General features: G+C 45.3%; 1 protein-coding gene across 1 annotated transcript in view; it reads right to left on the reverse strand.

The window, feature by feature from the left end:
* Nucleotides 1-227: 227 nt before the first annotated feature.
* Nucleotides 228-21,552, reverse strand: part of TACR1 (tachykinin receptor 1) — a 126,540-nt gene continuing 105,215 nt past the window's right edge. Inside the window, exons 3-5 of the mRNA XM_079792652.1 lie at nt 6,263-6,413; nt 4,282-4,478; nt 228-3,373 (exon numbers count right to left, since the gene is read on the reverse strand). Coding sequence (XP_079648778.1) covers nt 3,082-3,373; nt 4,282-4,478; nt 6,263-6,413 — 640 coding nt within the window. The 3' untranslated portion in view covers nt 228-3,081. The remainder of the gene's footprint in view (nt 3,374-4,281; nt 4,479-6,262; nt 6,414-21,552) is intronic.

Here is a 21,552-nt window from a genome sequence, read left to right on the forward strand (position 1 = left end):
TCCACATACAGGATTCTCCCCGAAAGCCAAATCAGAGAGGTCAGCTCCCAAGTCCCCTTTTCGCAGAAGTCCCCCAGTCCTTCCAAGAGAAAGGACTTTCCAGCATGTCTCAGCATTATGGTGTGTGTGGGGGGAGAGGACAAAAACTCCTGCCCTTTAGTTCCTCCCATAGAGGCCTGCCCCCTCTCCACCGCGCCCCCCCTCTCCGCCTAGTCACTATGGTTTGACTGTGAGTTCACGGTGTACATCAGCTCCTCTCTGTGAAAGAGTGAGGAGGAGAGGTTGGCACAATACAAAGAACACATTGACAGCAACTGAATCCCATATTTTGGAAGTAACATAACAAAGACTGGCCCCATGATGTCTTATATTCTATTACTACTGAACAGTACGCCGCAGAGAAACACTTAGAAGATAAACATAGGGTGACACATTTCTATAAGAACGAGCCCATGCAATCATGGTGTTTCTTACGTGTGGGAGCTGATGACATTTTTTACAAGTTACATAGGTGTGGAGAGTGGGTCTGAGGAAGGCCTGCTGGGCTGGTTCAGAGGGGATGTTTTGCCATATTTGAAACTGCTCAGCACCATCCCACCCTCCCTCTATGTGCAGTGACGATGTTGTCCAACCATGTCTCGCTAGGTCCCCTGGACTGCCTGGTGGCTTTCCTTCAAGTGATCTCAGAGAACTCTCACTGCAAAAGGCTCTCTGAAGGTCTCAGTCCTTGGCTCAATTACACATATTAAGTCTTTAGAATCCTGGAGAGAGTTGGCTTCACAGCTGCCTCCACGTCTGCTGGGTGGCCTCGACCGCCTAGGACTGGTGGGCTAGCCATGGCTCTCAAGAGTGGAAGGAGCCATGTGTTCCCAGCTCAGGGCCAAGTCCAGAGCAGGTACTCAATAATTCTTGTTGAATTCAATTCCAACCTCTTCCATAAAGAGGATGTCCCCAAGTCCTTGACACTTTCTTCTTAAGTTCTTCTCATAATCATGCTGGTTCTCTATGACCCTTGGAAGAGAATTATCCACACACGGCACAATTGTTTATTGGAAGTCTGACTAATGCTTTCATCACTGACTTCTGTAGCCTGTAAATTATGTCTTCCGTTCATATATCTGCACCGAGCTGGCTTTACTCAATTTATTTGATCCTTCCCATGAGGCTTAGAAGAGTATAGTTCTTGGGTCTTTCTGGCTTATACTGTTGCTAAACCCCACTCTTTCCTTCCCCCTCCCCAACCCCCAAGGCCTGCCATGGCCTGGTAGAGTTAGAGCCAGCAGGGCTGGTGAGGCTGTAAACCCTGTGGGCAGTGCTGTTTTCCTTCCATACCACAGATGCAGCACACGTGCCTCCATTCTTCATACAATAAGGAGGCCATTCACAGATGTGACATGAGGCTTCTGCTTTCAGCCACAATGGGACAAAGCACGAATCTGGAAGACAGGAAGGCGCTGCATGCTCACTTGATGGAAATCCCTAAGCCAGTGATGGGCAACCTTTTGAGCTTGGTGTTTCAAACTTCGCCAAAAAACTGAGCATAACTCGGGTAGTGTGTCCCTTTGAGGAAAAAACATTATTTCGCGATATTTATAGTTTAAATAACATAAATATTTCATCCCCGGCATGCGGCCGCCTGAGCGGCCGCGTGTCATCAGAAATGGCACTGACACGCGTGTCAGAGGTTCGCCATCACTGCTAAGCTATACTGGGATAGGAAGCCTTAAGTTCATGGCTCTTGGTAGATGAACCGTCCTGTAGGGTCAGTGTGCTTTCCCACTTCTTATAGGCAGGAGGCCAGCAAAGCCCTGGGGTCAAGAGGGGAGATTCAGAGAGTCTAAAGGGAAAATGGAAGGTGTCCTCTTCCCTGAGGTGCTGCTGCAGCCCCTTTGCTCCTTGAGCATCTGAGCACATGTGGGATGTTACTGCAAAGCTAGTGCCTCTGTCCCAAGACCACCAAAAGGCCAGAGCAGGGAGCCCATGAATTCGTTTCCCTGATGTTGTCTCCGGCTGCAGGCTCAGTCTGCTAAAACCTGGTGGGGAGATGCAGGCTTTGACACCAAGTCCTCAGCTGTGTTAAAGGCTACAACCTTCCGGGAGAAAAAAGTACTCACATTTTAGGATAAATCAGAGAATGTCTGATGTGGGTGTGGACACATGGTCGCAGCAGTTGCTACTTTCCAGGAGTATTAAGTCACTTCACTCTCTTCTCCTATTCTTTCTGGGACCACCATTTTTTGTGTGTGCGAAACAAACAAAAAACTCATACGCTCATTAAACCACTGGAAATTTGAAGGGACACTTAGATGATCTAGTTCAGTCCCATAGTTTTACAAATAAGGAAAGAGAGGCTCAGACAGGTGAACTATGGCACAGCTCTCCTGACTCTTGGTCCTGACAGACATTGGCTAGTATCGGTGGACACCTTCTGCCTGCATCAGTTAGTGGCTCAGGGCAGTTACTGGGGACACGATGCAGATGAATCTGAGGCTCTCAATCCCATGATGTTTAAATGCCCTAAAATATTGAGATGCCAAAAAAGGGGCAGACTTTGTCTTCTTTTCATGGATGCTCGGAAAACGGGGTTAAATTTCTCTTTCAGATTTTCTGTGGGTCCTTCTTTTGTTCACGCTATCAAATGAAGACATCCACCAGCGAAAGGAGGGTAATCTGAGCAGGACTGAGAATGGCTTTATTGAAGTAAGACAGAGACTCCAGGTAAACAGATCAGTTGGGTCTGTTGCTCCATTGCAGGATTCATCTTGAAATGAGTGCTCATTCGCAGCCAAACTTTATTCTAGAACCATAGAATGGACTGTAGAGAACATCAAGTCTAACCTTCCCGTTTTACAGGCTCAGAGAAGTTTGGTGATTTGCCTTGGGTCACACAGCATGGGGTTGGCAACGACATGGAAGAATCCAGGTTTTCGGACTCCAGGATGGAATGTTTTTCCTAAACCATTCTGACCCCTTTCACAAGTGTTAGGGTGTTTCTGATGGTTTCCAGATCGAGGACTTATCCATGCATGAAGTGAAGCAAGACAAACACGACGGTGGCTGCCTCTGCTGGAGGCCCAGGGTCTAGGAGAGCATGTTGGAGTAGAAGCTGAAGCTCTCCGTCATGGTCTTGGACTCACTGCGAGAGGAGCCATTGGAGGTCAGGTCCAGGGGCGAGGGCGTGGCCTTGGGGCCCTCCTCCAGTTCTTCCTCATGGTTCCCCACCACTGTGGAGACGGTAGTTTCCAGGCGGCTGACTTTATACACACTGCCCTGGGCCTGGAGATACCGGGTGGATTTCATCTCCAGCCCCTCGTAGTCGCCCGCACTGATGAAAGGGCAGCACCGGAAGGCATGCTTGAAGCCCAGCCGGAACCTGGAGGGAAAGAGGTGGAGAGGTGACCCTGGGGAGGGCAGTCTGCTTTCAGAACACCTTCCCAGCTTTGCGTCAGCTCCTTAACACATGGATGCACCCAGGCCTGATACTGTGCTATTATTTTTTAAATTAATTGAGAACTGAAGACAGTAAGGCCCAGAAGGTGTAAAGGTTGGTCATTAAAGTCAAACCCAGTACTAGAACCCAGGTTCAGGTGACATATGTCTTTTCTGAGGACAGCCACTGAACTATGCTGCTTCCACTGGCGCGGGGCAGCCAACTTTGGTCAACTCAACATCAAAGTAAAACATTCACCAGGGTTTACTATGTGAACGATGCTGTGCTAGTCACTGTGCAGTAAAAACACGACAAGAGTCAGTCCCTTCCTTCAAGTAGTTCACCGTCTGAAAGATGACTTTCTGCCAGTCAAGTTCCTGTAGTTTGCCTCATATGATCTGAGTCCCACACTGACTCTGTCTCTCTGTCTCCATGCACAGCCCCGTTGTGTAATGATTCCATTGGGCAGTGTGAGCAAACTCATTGCCCACAAACTGGATTCAACTTGTGGACCTGCTTTGTACACAGAGACCACAGAGGGTTTTTTCTTACCTGCACCCTCTCCCTCCCCCATTGACTTAGATGCCAGTGTTTAAAAGTAAGAAGATACCACACAACAATATGGATTTCTGTTTCCTCTTGGGAAAGAAAAATATGTGCACTCTGGTCTTACATTCTTGCAATGGTGATAATCAGCAGGGACTGAGTACTGTGGTGATTAGTTTGCTGCAGTCCCCACCACCCTCTCTTGTCTCACAGCCAGGTTTGCTCATTTAGGTTGGTTGTTTGGTGGTTATATAGACAGATGGTTTTGTGGCCCCTGGAAAGAGTCTGGGGGATGGGGTCCTCACCTGTCATTGAGGCAGCAGTAGATGATTGGGTTATACATGGTGGAGCTCATGGCCAACCACATGATAGCCAGGTAGAACTGCTGAATAAACTTCTCCAGGTAGATATCTGGGTTGATGTAGGGAAGGAGGAAGAAGATGTGGAAGGGCAGCCAGCAGACGGCGAAAGTGCACACCACAACGATCATCATCTTGACCACCTGGCAAGAGGGCAAGGCAGGTGAGACCAGCAGCACATAATCCTTTTCTCATGGCTACTTTCTCTCTCCTCCTCCCTGTCTCACTGCACACAGTGCAGTCTAGGGGGAGAAGTATTTATAATAAACCCTTTTTGAGGAAGAAGAAGGACCTTTTCTATGTGGCACCAAAGGACTTGGGTTATATCAGTGGTTCTCAGAGTGTGGCCCCAGGACCAGTGTCAGTACCATCACTGAGACCTTGTCAGAAACACAAATTCTTGGACCCCACCCAGACTTACCAAATAAGAAACTCTGGGGGTGGGACCCAGGATTCTGTGATTGACAAGTCCTTCCTTCCAATGATTCTGATGCACACTCATGGTCCAGAATCACCGTGTTATATCATCCTTTGGACAATGGCTGGAGAAGCCAAGGGAGACCAGATTAATGAGCCAAGGGGAACGGGTGTTCAAGAGGGAAAGACCCAGGAAGTGGGAAGCACCAAAAGTGAGAGCAGTGAGTTAGGGCAGGCTTCTTGCTTGGAGTCTCAGCGGGAAGGAAGGATAAGGGATAGGACTTGGACAGCTGCCCCAAGAGAGCATCTATTGTTTAAAGGGGACTTACAAGGTTTTATGAACACGGGGTGATGTGACCTTCCCCTCTTTCCCCCCAAACTCAGTGAGAACTTTCTAGCCTCCACATAATGAAATGCTATGCAAAGATGCACTAAAAGAAAAAAAAAAAGAATGAGAAAGCTCTTTATGTATTGATTTTTGAAGGTCTTTTGGATATTAAGTAAAAAAAAGTGAAGGATAGAAAGTGTGTGTTTACTATTTGCGTAAGAAAGAAGAAAGAAAATAATTTACATTTATTTGCCTTATAAATGCATTATAATATCTGGAAGGATTAATGAGAAATAAATACCAATGGCTACCGCAGTGAGTGTGTGCATGCACATGGGAACCGGGTGGGATCCTTTTCATGGTAAAACTCTTAATATATTTTTTTACTTTTCATTTTGAAATAATTTACGACTCCCAAGAAGTGCAAAAACAGTACAAGAGTTCCCAGGTTCCTCCTGTGATGTCATCTTACTTAACTATACCACGTGATCAAAACCAGGACACGGGCGTTCGTGCCAGGCTAGAAACTAAACTACAGACGGTGTTTGGATTTTGCCTGTTTTTACACACGCTCCTTTTGGGGGTGTATAGTTCTATGAAATTTTATCACATGTACAGATGAGCTGAAACCCGGCCATAATCAGGATACAGAGCTGCTCTGTCGCTCCATCACCACAAAGAAGCTCATGCTGTGCCTTTATAGGCAGCCCCTCCCCCATAGGAACCCTCCTAACCCCTGATCTGCTCTCTACCATCATTATGTTGTTCCTTTTAATACTTTTTGATGTTTGCACCAAGTAAATGTATTATTGTGCCAAACTTTAAATAAATAATAATAAGAGGACTGAATAACTCTTTAATGCTTTTGTAGTTAAATATTGTGTGTGTGTGTGTGTGTGTGTGTGTGTGTGTGTGTGTGTATGTCTGTGTGTGTGAATGGCTTGACAGGCTGCAATTCTCTTAAGGTGCAAGCAAGGTCATGCCTGTACAGGCAGACCTAAGTTTCCAATACATTGAAAAAGGATGCCTTCCCTCTTCCTCCATAGCTGTTCCCTGGATTCAAGGATGTTTTGTGCCTGCTGAGCCTGAGCCTCCTGAGCCTCCTGAGGCTCTGGGGCCCATTTGCTTGTGAGCCTGTTGCCTGTGCCGGCGTGGGTTAGGTGCTTCCTGCCCCTTGCTCACCTTACGTTTAGCAGAGACTTGCTCATGATAACGGTCAGAGGAGTCCCCGGGGATCTCGCTGGCCCACAGCGTGATTCCTACTATGGTGTACGCATAGCCGATCACCAGCAGGGGGAGGAAGTAGATCAGCACAGGCACGCAAATGTGGTACCTGCAACAAGGCGGATGGGAGGGGTCATTCTAAGAAACAACAGGGGTGGTGGAGGCTTGACAGCTGCCTTTCTCAGCATTTGCCATTGGTAAGTTTGGATGATAAGACACACCCGAGGGAGGCTTGCCACCTACAGTGGGTGAGTAGATGATATGTTAATGGATAATCGAGGGAAAGCGTATCTCTTCAACTTTGTTTTTCTAGTGGACTTTTTCCAAAGTGATGGTTCCTGTTCAGGTTGAAAAAAGAAGAACAAATATTGATTAAAGAGAACTGAATCCCTTGTATACCCATGGCAATTTTAGTTAACATAAAGTTCAATCTTGCTGACATTCTCCCTCAAAAAACAAAACAAAACAAAAACAAGTATGCAACCCCAGGCATCATTCATATAAGTATATGCTCTAGAAAGGAGGAGGTGATTGTCCCACGCTGTCCATACTTTTCAGATTACATTTAGGCTCGATTTTGGTGCAGGGATGCAGACCAGCTAATACCCTCAGAGGAGAACCACCCTAATTCATTCTATTTGACAAATGGAGTCACAGATATAAGAATAATTAGCTTGGAGGAGAAAGAGAAGACTTATCCTAGCTTAGGATTGGTAGGAAAAAGCCACAAAGTGTAAGCTATTTCTAAGTCTGGTTCTTAAAAATATATTTTCAGATGGAAGCTGCCTGGGTCTCTGAGTCATCGCTTGGAGTTTAGAAGGCAACTGACTTGAGTTTGACTAGTCATGAGCAAGAAATGACCCTTTGCTGTGTTAAATCACTGAGATTTTGGGGGTTTGCTACAACAGCATAATTTATCCTTTTCTGTTTCAGACAAGACTCCTTCTAAGTAAGATGTTCACATAAGTTTTTTGAATTTTGAGAAAAGATATTTTCCTCAGGGGGTCATTGGCATGTCTGGCTAGTTATAGCCCGTTCCCCTGATGAGAGTTTAATGAAGAGGCTCAACATTTCTAATAGCAATAACAATAATTGCTAATACTTTGGGGGGCTTACTCTGTGCTAATAATGTCAATGACAATATTCACAGCATTCATACAAATGGGAGTTTGACCTCACTGAGTGACCAGCACAATGTCAAGCACTTTGCTAGCCTTATCTTATTAATCCTGAGAACAAACGATGGGGTGGGTACTATCAGGATCCCATTTTGTAGAGGAGAAAAGCTGAGTTAATTAAATTGTGTAAGTTCATAGCTGGTAAAAAGAGGAGTTAGGATTAGAATACAGACGCCAGAACCAGCTTCTTGTCACTGAAGAAAATTAACCCAAGGATATTTTCTTCCATTCTGTTTATGTTTATTCTCTACAGTGAAATTTTTCCAATAAAAATAACTCACTTATTCACTCAATTTCTCCTTTACTGACACTCCGTTCATTTTCAACCACTTCTCGGCAAAGCCCCACACTTTAATATTCAAAGCCAGTTCTCTGAATATTAAAATTTGCAACCTGAAGACACTTTAGGAGTTTTTAAGTAACAAACCACAGATTCAGCAACGCAGCGAGCTGAGCGCATCCATTCTGTGCAGGAGCTCAAAGCCCCCCTGTATTGTCACTTCCTTCGGAGCCTCCTAAATCGTGCTCAGATAAACTCCTTTTACAAAGAAAATACTCTATCCAAAAGATGTCTAAGTCATAAAAAATTCTAACCGACTGTAGGCCAAATGAATGACATTCCATAATTTAAAAATATGAAAATGAATACATTTATTCCCCCCTTGACACCTTTCTGGATAAATTTTACCATATCCTTGTAGATAATTGGAAGTAATTCTGTTCTTTTATTTCTTGCTGAAATTAGTATTTTGGAGGGCTGCTCAGTGAACCCAGTGTAATCTTATTTTGTGCAGCTCCATGCATTTTGGGCTCTTGAATCTGATATTCCCTAGGTTCCTGCCAGGCAGTATTTTCTCAGTTCTCAGGATTAATATGTGTCTTGGGGGAAGGGACGAGGGGTCAGGGATGCGCCAGAAGTGAGCCAGAGGAAGCGTCAGGAGTGAATGCAAGAGGCAGTGACAGACGGGACCGCTAGGTTCCCACTTGATGAGACGTGCATTGATTTTGATCGGTAAGTCCTGCCAATGGACTTACCAGGGCTTTCAGAAGGAATGTGCATGCAACAGCTGTGTGTCTTTGTTCCCTCCAGCTTACTCCTCTAAGCAGCAAGTGGGGCTTGACACATTTTACAGGATAGACTTGCTGAACACAGCCCCAAATCCTGCAGAGTCTCCTGTCCTCAACGCCTTAATACCTTCATGCTCACTAATCCAGGTTCACTTAGGGCTCACAAGGCTGGAGACGCCTCATCGTTGAAGCAGCAGTTCCAGTTTCTGAAATAATCCTCAGCATTTGGCATGAAGATAGATATGCTTATTAAATAGTACCTGGGGTGTCTTCTAATGAACTGGAGACTCTACAGTAAGTGCCGTGGGGTGGGGAGGCCAAGAGGGCAGGGATCTGGGTTCCCTACCTTCATTCTATGAGACAGCTCTGCTTTGCTGGGTTTATATATTGACTTTCTGTGGGTAATTTTGTTTGGGGGTGGTGCTGGGAGATTTCAGCTGTTACAGAGAGGTTGAAGGTCGTTGATGTAATTCCAGCCCGCATTCAATGCATAAGCCCTCTCTGCAATATCCATCCTATATAATAAAAGGGTAATATGCAAAATGACTGAATGGCGGAACGACCGGAATGCCTGCAGCCCCTCGCCCCAGCTGACCCACCCCTGCTGGCCCCCATCGGGGTGGGCTGGCTGGACCCCACCAGTGCATGAATTCGTGCACCCAGCCTCTAGTATGTCATAATTTTCTATCTTTTCTTGAACACTCCCTGTTGTGAGAAATGCTCACCTGTCTGAATTCAAATAACGGACTCGGAGACAGAAGTATGGCAAAAACGAGACTTTTAATACGCTCTTGCATGAGTGGGTGTCTGGTTGTACAGGCACACACAGAACAGCAATCACAGGCTATTTATCCCCTAGGGTGCGAGAGTCCCTCCTCCAGTTCCTCACTGGCTGAGTACTATGGGGTTAATAGTTTCCTCATATGCCACCTAGGTCTTATTGTCTCCTATTGGGCCATTTAAAAAAATGGGCTAAGGCCTTTTCTAGTTGTCTCTACCTCCCTCTGTCTAGTTGAGGCTGGCACGAGGTGTTTCATCCTGGGTGCCTCAGGGGTTTCCATCATGATGCTAGCTCACGTACACGCTTCTTCTTTCTTATATCCTCTTCCCTCCTCCCTACATTCTGTTTGCCCTGGGGAAATTCAGTAACCGTTTCCATTAAAAGTTGACTATTTTGAAGATGGATCACAGGGGCCTATTTCCTACACCTGTGACACGCTATTACTAGCCATAAAGCCAGCTCCATTAGGGGTACCCTGCAGCTTGTTAGCGATGCATGCTCTCGGGCCCCACCCTGATGGCCCCAAATCAGAGTGGGCATTTTAACAAGACTACCTGATGATTTGTGTGCAAGTTCAAGTTTGTAGCTTGGTACTCTCAATCGTGGCTGCACATTGGAATCACCTGGGAGCACTGAAAAATTCCAATGTGTGGATCCCACAACAGAGCTTCTCATTTAGAATCGGTCCGCAGCACAGATTGGGCATCAGAGTTATAGAAGCTCCCCCGGGGATTCTCTGTGCAGCAGGGCTGAGCCACTGTCATTGAGCCTCCTGATGCTGGCTGTGACTGACACCTTCCTCCTTAAACTGAGTGAAAACCTGTGGCCCTGTAGCGCTCACTACTTCATCCGTGGCCACGAGCAACAAGCTGAATCCACCTCCTGGTCCTGCAAACTCAAGGGACCACGCCCTTCCTCAGAGCCCTCTTTCCATCTTGGCCTTCTCTGCCATCCCTCCTTCGACACGCTCTGAGAAGCCTCATCCTCCTACTCTTCCTCCAGCAACCCCCAGGCTGTGTCTTCTTCAAGCATGGTGCTAGATACCTGCTTGACTTTTTACTTCCAGCCAAAAAATTATCTTCTCTGCTGGTAAACAGGGTTTCTTTGTAGTAAAGGAAAGCAAAACCCATATATTTCTTAGTTCACTTTTACTTCCAGACTTTAGAGCCCAATCCCAAACCCCTGGCAGGGCGGTTGGAGGTGACCTGCTAATTAATAATTATATGCCTGACCTTGTGCTGGGGCTGGGGATGCAGAGGAGCATCCCCTGGCCTTTCCCCAGGAGTTTAGTCTGTGGTGGAGACAGAGAAGTGATTGACAGTAGGTATCTCCTCAAAGGGAGTGGAGACATTGAGGAGGGGGATGTCAGGGGCCTTTATTAGTATATATAAAATATAAAAAATATATAAACATATAAAAATTTAAAAACTACCCTGAAATACAATAGGTGTTTTGTTACTACGTGAAGAGAGAGTAATGAGCATGCAGAAGTCCCTCATTCAAGCTGATGAGGGCAGCTTCCTGGAGGAGGTGCTGCTAGGCCAGGCCCCTGTATGTAAGCAGGAGGCCGGTGCTACTGGTAAGGAGAACAGCAAGTGCAAAGGCACAAGTGGGGGCCTTGGCATGCGAGCGTGCTGTGGTGTGGCTCAGACGGAGGAAGTATGGCTGTGAGGAAGTGTCAGGAGTCTTGGCCAGAAAGGTGGACAGAAGCCAAATCAAGAAAGGCTGGAGAGTTTGTAGTTTATTCCAAAGTTTATGGGAAACCATGAAGCAGGTATTTAAAAAAAAATGTTTTTATTGATATTTAGTTTAGAGAGAGAAGAAGGGAGAGGGAGAGAGAGAGAAACATTGATGTGAGAGAGAAACAACGATCAGCTGCCTCCTACACTCACCCGACCGAGGATCAAGCCTGTACCTTTTGGTGCACAGAACGATGCTCCAATCAACTGAGCCACACCGGCCAGGGCAATGAAGTAGTTTTAAACAGGGAAGTGACCTGATCAGACACGTGTGCTCTGGCCATGGTGGGGCATGGATGGAGGTGGGCAAGGCTTGAGCCTTTAGGATGTTGTGTAGGGATTGAGACAGGAAGTGGCAATGACCCAATCCCGGGCCAAGACAGAATGGATACATGGGGAGGGGGAGAAGGGCCTCAAGGGGTGCTGTAACTTGAGGAAATGCTGGCTGCTGATGGGAGAGTTTACCCCATCAGTGAGGCTGACTGCTGCTGGTGTGGGGACTTGGGAGGAGGAGCAGGCCTGTTGGACTTCTGGCCATGCTGACCTTAGGGCAGGCGGTTGGATGGCTGGAGCTGGGACAACAGACCTAGGCTGGAGATTAGATTTAGATGAGAGCCCTCAGGTGTCCCCACATCATCAGAAGACAAGGAGATGCAGGATGGTGAGGGGGAGGCCCGGCTCATGGCAGGGAGGTGGCAAGCCCAGGGCAGGAGGGAAGAAGGATGGTCATGGCTGGGGCAGGAGCGGGGAAGAGTCCAGGCTGTGGAGCTGTCCAAGGGGAAGGAGGATAACTGGAGCGTGCTCCATGATTTTGGAAATGGGAGGTCAGGAGTGGATTCAGTTTAAATGGGTGGTCAGAGGCTAGAGCAGGGTGGCTGGCAGGTGGGAAGTGAGGAAGCAGAGGCAGATGAAAGGGAGGGGGAGAGCCACAGTTAAAGGAGGACATGTGTCTGTGTGAAAAGGTGGGGAATGAGCCCTTCCCAGCTCCTCACCCATTTTACCGAGCAGCACATGCCCTTCGCTCTGTTCTTCAGCGATGGGTCAGGATCACACCTCTGCCAACTGCATCCAGCCATAAACGCTGGGCAGTAATGCCCCGCCTCCCGCCCTAGCCGGCCTCCCTCAGGACGGGTGGCCAATCAAGACAGACTGCTCAGGCGCATTATTTAATTCATGGAAATACTGGGTTCACAAAATCCCCACCCCACTTAGTGCTGCCCCCTGGCGGTCGACAGGGCTCCCTCAGGTGAATAAGACGGGAAATAAAGCACACAGCTTTCTGCAGTCACTGTCAGAACGCGGTTGTGTTCTTCTCCAGGCTCCTCTCTACTGTCCCTGCTTGGTTGGATGATATCGTCCTTGGAGGCAGAGCCTGGCGGTGTTCCTCTTTAATCCGCCTTACAGAGCTGGCACCAAGGAAACACTTCATGGAAAGACATCATCTCAGGCTTCGAAGGACATTAGGATTCTCCCCTGGTCCATCCCCCAGCCAAGCAAGCAGTCTCCCTGCGGGCTTCTCCAGGGGAGTGTGCCGGCACCTGCTTGAATGCAGGCCCTGCAGGCAGACAGCCTGGAGGCCTGAGCACTTCTTACTTCTTCATTTTAAATCTATCTATCTATCATCTATCTATCTATCTATCTATCTATCTATCTATCTATCTATCATCTATCTATCATCTATCACCTCAGGGTATTTTTCCATTGATTTTCAGAAAGAGTGGAAGGGAGGGGGAGAGACAGAGAGAGAAACATCGATGTGAGAGAGACACATTGACTGGTTGCCTCCTGAAGGTGCCCCAACCTGGCCGAGGTTGGGGATGGAGCTTGCAACCGAGGTACATGCCCTTGACCAGAATCGAACCCGAGACTCTTTAGTCTACGGGCTGATGCCCTATCCACTGAGCCAAGGACTACTTCATTTTTTAATCGATAGTTTTCTCACTACAAATTCTATCTACTCACTGTGGATTTGAAATGATAGACAAGCATGAAGAGGAAACCTTCAAAATGTCCTATAATCCAATCACTTAGAAATAAAATTCTAATGAAATTGATTAACATCTTCCTCTATCATTATGCACACACTTATATTTGTACATGCACAAGCATACTTTTGATTACTTTACAAACTTAGCATTATGTCACAACTTTTTTTTTTAGGTCAATAAATACATTTCTATGACAAAATTTCTAATGACTGTAATATTCTGTTTTATGGAGGTTATTTGGCCAGTCTCTTAATTTGGACATTTGAATTATTTACTATGTTTTGATATTTAATTAATGCTATCATTAAAATCAAATATATGTCTTTGCTCTCATTCTTATTTGCCAAGAATTAATCGGTTGTAATGAAGTGTATTTAATGTTTGGTGTGTACTGTCACTTTTCAGAAAATATATGCCAATTTCTACCACGTCCAGCGCTGTATGCAGTTTCTCTTTCCTCTGCATGGCTGCTCTGGGCATCAGCATGTCTTTAGTCTTTGACAGCATGATCATTTATGCATGGTTCCTTACTTTACATTTAATATTCTCGATCCACTGTAAATCAAAAGTTTGCAATTATGTTGTTTAGCCATTGTCATGTCTTTTGTGATTTGCCTGCTTGGATAACTGACTCAATTTACATTGGGAGTGTTCATGTTGCCCTTACTGATTTGTAAGGACTATTTGTGCCTTCTATCTTATTATACTTAGAATGGCCCTTTCCATGCCCAAATCACAAAAACAGGAGCCTAGAAGCCCCTGTTTATTTATTTGATTATTTGCATTTAACTGTTCAGTCTCTCAGGGATTTACTGGGTGAGACTCATGAGAAAATGCTCCACATTATTTTCCTCCAACAATTGTTTACAAATTTCCCAGCACCACTGCTGGATGCACCATCCTTTCCTTGTTGGTTTGAAGTTGCACTGGTACCTTATATAGTCACATACACTAGTATACTTGGCTCTGCTTCTCAGCCTTTGTTCTGTTTCTTTGATCTGTTCTTCCTTTCTGGTGCCAGATCTGCACATTTCCGTTGTTGTGGCTTAGTAGTACATCTTTTATCTATGGCAGTATAAATGTCTTATTATTTTACTCAATTCCATAGAATAAAATATCTCCAGACCTGCACATTTCTTAAGAAAAGGGTCAGGGGATGGATTTAGTTATTTGCAGCCAGGCTGTGGAGCTGGCTCCCCAGAAGATATCAGATGGAAAATTCACTGGCCCACCCCAGCAGCGACGCTCATGCTGACGTTTAGCTGTGGATGCCATTGATCTGCCCAGAGCCTTATGTCCCTGCTTTAGATTCTTTCTTGATCAGCATGCTCAGGCAAAGACAAAGGCCCTCAGAAGGATGTGCTGCCAGGAATGGCCCCAGAGTTTGGAAATGCTCTAATAAGAGGTCTTTAAACCCTGGACTCCAGTAGAAGACACTCAACTCCCTCACCTACACCCCTCTTCCTCCAGGTTGCTTAGGGCAGGGCAGGGATGGTGGTGGAGGCAGGTGGCTGGACCAACACTGAAGTATTTATTTGATGGATGTGTTAAGAGAAAAACAAACTCTGAAGTGTAAAGCTTCTGCAGGCGTTGCATTACCGAGACAGAAGAATAATTAGATGGCGGGTTGGCTTGGCTGAGGACATTATTGTGTTTTGGGATAAGGGAAGATAGGCTAGAAGCATAATTTGGGGTGGGGTAAAAATGCTAAATTGGTCTCTATAAGGAAAAAAGAATTAAGAGTACCAGGTAACAAGAAAGAGAGCTAGAAAGAGGAGAGAGAGAGAGAGAGAGAGAGAGAGAGAGAGAGAGAGAGAGAGATCCTGACTCCCCAGGGTTGAAAGCAGGGACTTGTAAAAGAACACAGCCAGTAAGAAACTTCCTGTGATGAGGACTGCTCAATATACTGTAAGGAACCGTGGTGCCTGAGAGTAAATTCAAAGACCATACGATCCTATCCTTTGTGTAATTTCTCTAATCACACCCCAAATCGTCTGTAGGACGTACCTCAGGCAACAACTCCATGTCAGTGGGGCTTTGAGGACATGAAGGAGGAGGACTGGTTTCCTGAGTGGAGCCAAGTGGGCCGGCCAGAGATGGTGGTGACCACAAAGTTCCCGTGGTGGGTTAAAGTTCTTACCTTGGGTTGCATAGGGGCTGTGGTGAAGAGGGAGACCTTGTCTCAAGAAGCAGGGAGACAGTGAGGGAGCCCCTGAATCTGCACTCTGCTCCCTGGTCAATGTTTCCAGTCTGGCAGATGACATCACATCATCATCCCCATGTGGTTCTGGACGCTCCAACCAGCCACAGGGCCAGATATTGAAGTCTGAACAGACAACCGCCACCAGGTGGCGCCAAACTGCAGCTGGCACCTGGCCCCATCAGAATGTATTATTTCATTTAGGTTGCTGGCACTTCAGTACCCCACCAATAAAGCAGCATGTATTTTATATGCTTACATGCATTGCACACTGCACACCCACCCCAAACCCTTCCGGTTTCATACTGCTATTTTCCAATATGTACCTTGGTCCAGTCCTTACCAACGTAGCATGAGCTTTGCAAACCTCCTTGGATTATTACAATCCATTGAGAATAAGACTGCATATTGCCTGTGACATGTTTTCCTGATTTTCAGTGGGCACTGAGAAGTGTTTTGCTGATAAAACACACTCATACTCATCCCCTCCAGATAGTTCTTAACTCTATTGTGTTAGGCTCCTCTGCTGAGGTTGGGGTAGCAGACTATCACTGCAGTGGGATACTCCTTGCGGGGAGAGCAGCCGGGGACAGATCTGGAGGAGCTGCTGCAGCCTGTGATGAACACTGAGCCGAGGAGAGCTCAGACACGCACAGAACTGACGTTCATACTCTATCATTCTCCTGAGCATTTAAAATATGGTTATTTTGGGCTGGCCAACATGGCTCCGTGGTTGAGCATCGACCCATGAACGAGGAGGTACAGTTCAATCCCCAGTCAGGGCACATGCCCGGGTTGGGAGCTCAATTCCCACTGATGCTCTCTCATCATTGATGTTTCTATCTCTCCCTCTGCCTCCCTTCCCCTCTGAAATCAATAAAAATATATTAAAAATAAAATAAAATATGGTTCTTTTTGGTGAGGCATTGTTTAACAACTGCTTCTATCAGTGCCAACTGATATCAGTAAGCATTTTCTGATATACGTTGAAGCATAAATGTGAGTGTTGGTTGGTTTTATACTTCTTCTAGTCCCTGAGGTCTGAAAAAGCACTTCAAATAATCAAAACAATTCTAGTCACAATAGCCTGTGACTACTAACCATTCACGTCCCCCAGTCTGGACGAAGTGCCCAGACTCATGGCGCTCATGCCCTGAAGGTAATTCCTCCACACAAGGCACATCTTAGCTCAACATCTACTAATACTAGTAAATGGCCAGATAATGGCCCGTTTTTTTCCCTTTTGATTAAATCTTCTTCAGAAGAAATCTGGTATCAAGTGTGGTACAACTGAAACAGCCACTGACTTGCAGAATATGTAGAAATTGCACATTTTCTATGTGCTGTAGTTTCATTATAAAGGTATTTCTGGAAAGTGGATCTGACTTCATCTCATCACCTCTGGGACTTGAGGTAAGAGATAGAGATTGCTAACCTCATTTTAAATTGAAAAATTAAGGTACAGAAAAGGTAATTGCCTTGTTGGAGTCACTCAGGGTTGAAATAAGAATAGAAAACAGATCTCTCCTTTACTCTTTAAACCCTTCGCATTTCTTTGTCTTTCTGCTCAGATGAACTCAGAAAGAAGAATGCCACGAGTGGGGAAACCACAGGTTTTCAAGAATGAACACATATACCAAGCCCCAAAATTGTCCATGGCTTTTAATAATGGCAGATAATTTACTGAAAAATAGCATCGCTTAAACCACCAGACCCAGAATTCAATTTTGTCTACAAGCGTGACTTGGAATGTGGCCAAGTCTTGGATTCCAGTTTATGTCTGGATTCATTATTGTATTTCCACAGCCTTTTCCTCTCTTCAACCCTGAGCCCAAAGAAACCCTTGCTTAGCTGAAATATGTGAGAAAGACAAACACCCCACTCTTTGTTCTCAGCCAATAGTTTCACCACGAACAATAGACCATTATGCCGTGAGGTACACAGGCTGCCAATCTAAAGCTTCCATTAACAAATTGTGCAATGCAATTTACATCTCACAAGAAATTATCATGGAGACTTCATTAATCAATGTGAAATCTGCTATGAGTTGTGTGTAAGAAGACAAACATTGTTAATGTGGGAGTGTTGACAGTTTTCCGAACCTCCCCCGAGCTGGCCAAATTGAATCTTGTAATGTCTGAACCATCTTTCATGCAATCTTCTCTTACTAGAAAGGTGTCTTTATTGATGGGAGAAAAGCTAAGCTGTTCTATACAATAGAGACAGAAAGTCCACGTGGCTGGACGTGGAAAGGAGGTTTTCACTGGGGATGGTGGGAGGGGAACAGCAGTAAGTAGGAAATAAGCAGAGGCAGATTTTTTTTGTAGTTATGCTGTGGACAATTGTTATGGGTATCTTTAATGGAGTTTCTATTTTATTACTTTTGCCTATTAAACTAGGCTTCATGAACTTGACTCTGCTTAGATGATGAATCAAGTAAGTTTCAGCTTTATGAGGGTTGCATTATTAGCAAAGTTAGCTTTTCCGCCTGGAGGCCAGCCCTCTGTCGAGGCAGTACCTTCAGTCATGGGTGAGGGACATGCGGAAGAAAGAGCTGTATAGTTGCCTCCAGGCCCCACCAATTCAGCCACTGAATTGTTCATGAACCCCAACTTTGTACTAGATTCTGGGGATATAGTGGTGAATAAAGAAGACATGAAACCTGCCATTGATAAGCTTAAAGTATAGTGGGGAAGACAGATTATAAAGAAATATACCAGCAAATAAATATAAAACCATAAATGAGTTATGCACATAAAGCAACAAAGGAAAGTGGTGGTAGGGAATCTGGGGCTCACACTCCAAGACTCTTCTCCTGAAGGTCAAGGCAGCCACATGAAGGGTGTAGGGTAGGTGGCCTGTGCAGAGACAAGAGCAGACACAAGGCTCTGTGGTCTGAATAAGCTGGACACACAGAAGGAGCATCAACAGGATAGTGTTGTGTGTGTGTGTGTGTGTGTGTGTGTGTGTGTGTGTGTGTGTGTGTGCGTGTGTGTGTAGATAGACTAGATTCATTTTAAGGAGTTGACTCCCAATATTGTGGCAGTTAGTGAGTCTAGAACCTGTAGGGCAGGAGGCAGACTGGAAACTCAAGTAGGTGTTGATGTTGCAGTCTTGAGGCAGAATTCTTTCCTCTTCAGAAAACCTCAGCTTTTGCTCTTAAGGCCTTCAACTGATTGGATGAAGCTCACCCACGTCATAGAGGGTAATCTGCTTTCCTTAAAGTCAACTCATTGTAAATGCTAATCACGTCTACAAAATACCTTCACAGTGTTTGACTAGTAGCCCAGCCAAGCTGACACATAAAGGTCACCCCACCAGGCACAGCTTGGTTGGAGAGAGCTAGGAAAATTCAGGGTATGATTTGGAGACATAATAGGCAGGGCATGCAAATAGAAGTGGGTGTGAAGGTAAGGGATGCCCCCCAGCCACAGTGTCAGACCCAGTCTTGCAGCCCCTTCTCTTAGTAAGGACCCCCAGTCCCAACACAATCACTGTATTTAGGAAGAGTAGGGACTTAGTGGAGATAGCATCTTGGTTAAAATGGTAATCCACTGTGGTGATGATCCTGGTCCAAGAGGATCCAGGCTGAATATGGTATAAGGAGTGTACATGTGCCTTTTATTAGGTAACTAAATAGCCCTTGTGATGGTCCTTAAAGGGGTTAGATAGATACTTACTACTGATGGGCCTCCAAATCATCATTACCACCACCACCACCACCACCTTATTAATAGCTAACCCTGATATAGTGCTCATATATGCCAGGCACCATTCTAAATGCTTTATTCACACATATCTACTGAGTCACGTCTCCCAACAGCAATCTCTGTTTTGTGGATGATAAAACTCAGGTACAAAGATTACAAAGTGACTGTCACTATGGTACTCAGCACAATTTCAGGACACCATTCACAGAGACTATTGACTCATGAACAACCCCGGAGCTGTGTAAGGCAGCTCACCCTGCCAGAGCATAAGTAATGGGCCCAAGAATCCCATGTTGCAGAGATTAGCATTGTCTTGGGTGGAAAGGATTGTAAAACTATACGGGATGCCACGTGTATGGTAAACATATGTTAATTTTGAATATATAAGTATTTATTAATATAGAGTTAAAAAACCATATTATTTTAGAATAGTAGGAGATTTAAGGAATAGTTGCAAAGATGATACAGAGAGTGCCCATGTACTTCACAGCCAGTTTCTCCTGCTATTAACATCTTATTAGTATGGTACATTTGTCACAATTAATGAACCAATATCAGTTACATTATTATTAACTCAAGTTCATATCTTATTCAGCTTTCCTTAGGATTTAGCTAATGTTCTTTTACAGCTCCAGGATCCCAACCACAGTTTCTCAGATTTTCCATGATAGTTATGCGGCTACTGGTTGGGGACTTTGCAGAGTGACCCTTAGCTGTGAATTGTCTAAAGTTTTCCTCATGATTAGTCTGGGATATGTTTTTTTTGGGGGGGGGGGTGGGGGGAGACCACAGAGGTAAAGTGTCATTCTCATCACATCATATAAAGGTTCCATGCTATCAGTATAGCTTATCACTGTTGGTGTTGACCTTTATCACCTGACTGCAGTAGCATTTATCAGACTTATCCACTCTAAAGCTACTCCTCTGCCCCGTCCCCCCCTCCCCCACTCCCATCCAGCATTCCACACTGCGCTCTTTGGAAGAAAGTCATATGCGTGGTCCACACTTAAGGATTAGGGAGTTATGCTCCCCTCCTTGAAGGTGGAGTTTCTATATAAATTACTTGGAATTCCTTTGCATGCGAGATTTGCCTGTTCTTCATTGTTTATTTATTTATTCAATCCTTTATATATGGATCAATATAGACTCATGTATATTTATTATATACTGCGGGTCATAATGCAATACATTTACTTTCATTGCTCCAGCTTTGGCCATTGGAAGCTGTTTTGATTGCTGCCTGTGTGTGTGTGTATATATATATTTTGAGCTCTTTTTTTCCTTTCTAGAAATATAAGGTGCTCCAGGCTTATTCTGTAAATTCACCGGCTCTGTCCTTGAATCAGCCATTTCCCCAGGAGCCCTGGTTCCTTTTAGTGGAGAATAGTATACGAAATCAAGATCTGGGCAGTGGGTGACAGAGAGCCTGGTTAACTTTTACCAATGCAATCATATTTATGATGTCATTCCCCCACCAACACACACACGTACCCCACAGAGTGAGTAAAATCATCCTACTCTACATAAGATGAGATTGCCCTGCAAAGGTCATGCAGCAGACCTTGAACTGGACCCCAAGTCTCACAACTACAAACTTCAAGTTTTTTTCCAACCACACTTGTGTTCTGCACTCTGTCTCCTCCATGCCTCTGGGTAAGTTTCATCAGTTCAAGACTTACCACTCATTTAATCCTCACAACAACCAGTGAAGATGGATGCTGCTATCTTATCTCCACTGTGCAGGTGAGGAAGCTGAGACAAGGGGAGGCAGGTAGTTTGTGCATAGCTGCACATCCGGTGAGTGGGGGTGCTGGTGTCACACACGGACCTGGGTCCCCTGACTCCAAAGGTTCCACTGCGGGGACCACAAACTGTCATCCACAGGTTAAATGAGCTCACCAGCTGTTTCTATATGATTTATGAGTTAAGAATGGTTTTCAAATTTTTAGATGAGTGAAAAAATCAAAAGGAGAATATTATTTCATGGTATGAGAAAATTATGTCATTCAAATTTCAGTGTTCATAAATAAAATTATCTTAGAACAGCTATGCCCATTCATGTAAGTATTGTCTGTGGCTGCTTTGCTGCTTCAATGGCTGAGTGTAATAGTTGTGACAGAGACTGCAGGACCTGGAAAACTTAAAAAAATATTTACTCCCTGGCTTTTGAAACTTGTTAGCCCCCACTCCATTGCACTGCAAAGGGAAGGGGATGAGTTACAACTATTACAGAGGAGAGCAGGGGGGCCAATGCTGTGCCTTCAGTGGACTTACTTATGCCAATGGGATGTTCTCCCTTCTTCTGGCGCCAACCCAGCTCCTACCCTTCTTCAAGGGTTGTCTCCTGATGCTATGAGCTTCTCTGGGCCAGTCTGGTCCTCATAATCCTTCCAGTGGATCTCCCAGACCACTTAACATCTCTTAGGTTTTTATTTGTTTGTTTTAAAATATGTATTTTTAGTTCAGCGAGGAAGAGAGAAGGAGAGAAAGATAGAAACATCAATGATGAGATAGAATCATTGTTCAGCTGCCTCTTGCCTGCCCCTTATGGGGGATCTAGCCCACAACCTGGGCATCTGCCCTT

This window comes from Cnephaeus nilssonii (assembly GCF_951640355.1).
Source record: "Cnephaeus nilssonii genome assembly, chromosome: 15".
NCBI lineage: Eukaryota > Metazoa > Chordata > Mammalia > Chiroptera > Vespertilionidae > Cnephaeus > Cnephaeus nilssonii.